Source organism: Anopheles bellator, unplaced genomic scaffold (genome assembly GCF_943735745.2).
Source record: "Anopheles bellator unplaced genomic scaffold, idAnoBellAS_SP24_06.2 scaffold01346_ctg1, whole genome shotgun sequence".
NCBI classification, from domain to species: Eukaryota; Metazoa; Arthropoda; class Insecta; order Diptera; family Culicidae; genus Anopheles; species Anopheles bellator.
Genome location: NW_026685468.1, coordinates 1 through 2,798, shown reverse-complemented (window position 1 = coordinate 2,798; position 2,798 = coordinate 1). Strand labels below are relative to the sequence as shown.

Below are 2,798 nucleotides of genomic sequence, written 5' to 3'. Positions count from 1 at the left end.
CCATTCGGCAGATCCTGGAAAAGATGGTTGAGTACAGTCAGAACGAGTAAAATTGTACGAGACCATGACTAGTTTCGGAGTACCGGCCAAACTTACCAGACTTGTTGGAATGACCATAACCAACGTCACAAGACAGGTGAAGGTCGATGGAAAGCGTTTCCTTGAAAGGTCCATTTGCTATCACCAAGGGATTGCACCAGGGAGATGGCTTATGAATGTAATAAATGAACCTTTCGAATAAATGTTCAACCATCGACAAGTATTGTATTAGACGCGGCTCTCTGTTCACGGCTCGTTTCTGTTTGGTTGCCATTCTAGTGGGATATTGCCTGGTGGAGCAATGAAGTATTCTTCTTCCGTAATGGACGCATTTCGTAGCACGTGTTCTTGCTGATTGCCATCGTCAATTATGTCTTCACGAAGGCTTAATTGTTCCTTTTCTAGCACCGACACCAGCGGTTCAACGCCGTCTGTGTTGATGGGCAAAATGCGTGAGGCGAACGTAATGGAATCGTGGAGAGTTCGTAGGGCTTCCCTGTTGGTAGCGAAAACAGAAATTGAATGAGTAATAATTCGCTTTTGAGTGTCAAAACAGCATCACATAAAACTTACTCGGTGTCGAGATCAACTAGAGAGAGTCTCTGCAATAGTTGTACCGTTTCTCTGTTGATTGTTGATGTTATTTTGTAGCAAGCTCCTGTGTCTGGTGCGGTGTTGCTTGTTGTCACGGGCGGTTCTTGTGGCACATTCGTCGGATACTGCACGTGATATTGTAAAGGGGGGATTAAATGAAAGTTCTCTTTTTCATTTGGTTATCAAAAAAAATGGCTTAATATTTTTCGATGGTTGATCATTTATTTAGTTGTACAAACAGGCCGTCAGGGAGTCGCTACAACCAGTAAATGAAGAAGCAACTACGAGCGAGAGATGGAATGCTCTAAGAACATGCATCAGGAACTGTCCCCAAGAAATCTTGAGCACGCTTCGTGATAAGACCAGATCTGCCTGGTTCGACGTTGATGTGAACATGTGACGGAACGAAAAAAACATTGCGTACAAAGTAATGATGGACAGGCGCAGGACGTGAGACAGCGTAAGGGAATACTTGAAGCTCAGAAGTATAGAGAAGCAAGTTCATAAAAAAAGAAGCGATTGTAGGAAGAGCAAGAGAAGGGAAGATACGTGAAATACATGAACTTGAAAAAAAACAGAGTGCTCTACGGACACACAAGACAATCTTAAAAAGCGGTAGCAAGTCACCGAAACATCTTGATAGCTAAGGTCACCAGCTGCGGCGACAAGGTTGGAAATCGGATCAGTAACCAACCAGACGTCCCTCGCGGTGGGCCCAGCATTTTGATGAACTGCTCAACGACTAATTTGCTGAGCAGCCAGAAACTCCGCTGCTGGATGCAAATCTTCTCCTGTCACCAAGCATAGAGGAGACCCGAAGGGCAACTTGTCGGCTGAAGAACAATAAAGCACCAGGCACAGACGGAGTGTGACTAGAATCTTGGCATCATCTACCCCATACACAAACAGGGGGACAGGCTATTACGCAGCCATTATAGGGGTATAACGGTGTTCAAGACCGCCTATAAGATCTTCAGCCTCGTTCGGCAGGAACGGCTACTCCCATACGCTGATTCTCAGTACGCTACTCCAGTACGCTGAGTTGGCAACTATCAGGGAGGAAAGTCTTCAGAAGAGGAAAGTCTACCACTGACCAGACCTTCACCATTCGGCAGATCCTGGAAAAGATGGTTGAGTACAGTCAGAACGAGTAAAATTGTACGAGACCATGACTAGTTTCGGAGTACCGGCCAAACTTACCAGACTTGTTGGAATGACCATAACCAACGTCACAAGACAGGTGAAGGTCGATGGAAAGCGTTTCCTTGAAAGGTCCATTTGCTATCACCAAGGGATTGCACCAGGGAGATGGCTTATGAATGTAATAAATGAACCTTTCGAATAAATGTTCAACCATCGACAAGTATTGTATTAGACGCGGCTCTCTGTTCACGGCTCGTTTCTGTTTGGTTGCCATTCTAGTGGGATATTGCCTGGTGGAGCAATGAAGTATTCTTCTTCCGTAATGGACGCATTTCGTAGCACGTGTTCTTGCTGATTGCCATCGTCAATTATGTCTTCACGAAGGCTTAATTGTTCCTTTTCTAGCACCGACACCAGCGGTTCAACGCCGTCTGTGTTGATGGGCAAAATGCGTGAGGCGAACGTAATGGAATCGTGGAGAGTTCGTAGGGCTTCCCTGTTGGTAGCGAAAACAGAAATTGAATGAGTAATAATTCGCTTTTGAGTGTCAAAACAGCATCACATAAAACTTACTCGGTGTCGAGATCAACTAGAGAGAGTCTCTGCAATAGTTGTACCGTTTCTCTGTTGATTGTTGATGTTATTTTGTAGCAAGCTCCTGTGTCTGGTGCGGTGTTGCTTGTTGTCACGGGCGGTTCTTGTGGCACATTCGTCGGATACTGCACGTGATATTGTAAAGGGGGGATTAAATGAAAGTTCTCTTTTTCATTTGGTTATCAAAAAAAATGGCTTAATATTTTTCGATGGTTGATCATTTATTTAGTTGTACAAACAGGCCGTCAGGGAGTCGCTACAACCAGTAAATGAAGAAGCAACTACGAGCGAGAGATGGAATGCTCTAAGAACATGCATCAGGAACTGTCCCCAAGAAATCTTGAGCACGCTTCGTGATAAGACCAGATCTGCCTGGTTCGACGTTGATGTGAACATGTGACGGAACGAAAAAAACATTGCGTACAAAG

General features: G+C 44.8%; 2 protein-coding genes across 2 annotated transcripts; both read right to left on the bottom strand.

The window, feature by feature from the left end:
* Positions 1 to 2: 2 nt before the first annotated feature.
* Positions 3 to 1,873, bottom strand: LOC131214565 (glutamyl-tRNA(Gln) amidotransferase subunit C, mitochondrial-like). The gene is made up of 5 exons (XM_058208913.1): positions 1,834 to 1,873; positions 1,733 to 1,751; positions 613 to 758; positions 97 to 535; positions 3 to 14 (listed from the first exon to the last, which is right to left on the bottom strand). Exons 2-4 carry the CDS (start codon positions 1,739 to 1,741, stop codon positions 286 to 288), a joined length of 405 nt encoding a protein of 134 aa, XP_058064896.1. The 5' UTR covers positions 1,742 to 1,751; positions 1,834 to 1,873; the 3' UTR covers positions 3 to 14; positions 97 to 285.
* A 148-nt stretch (positions 1,874 to 2,021) lies between these two features.
* Positions 2,022 to 2,495, bottom strand: LOC131214566 (glutamyl-tRNA(Gln) amidotransferase subunit C, mitochondrial-like; the record flags this gene model as incomplete). The annotated part of the gene is made up of 2 exons (XM_058208914.1): positions 2,022 to 2,272; positions 2,350 to 2,495. Coding segments are annotated over 2 exons (396 nt in total), but the record flags the coding sequence as incomplete, so codon positions are not given.
* Between the last annotated feature and the right edge of the window lie 303 nt (positions 2,496 to 2,798).

Bases quoted from the DNA above. Each gene is read 5' to 3' on its own strand.
- LOC131214565 (XM_058208913.1), bottom strand. The intron at 536-612 runs GTAAGTTTTATG...CGCTACCAACAG, and splicing joins CTAGTTGATCTCGACACCGA to GGAAGCCCTACGAACTCTCC.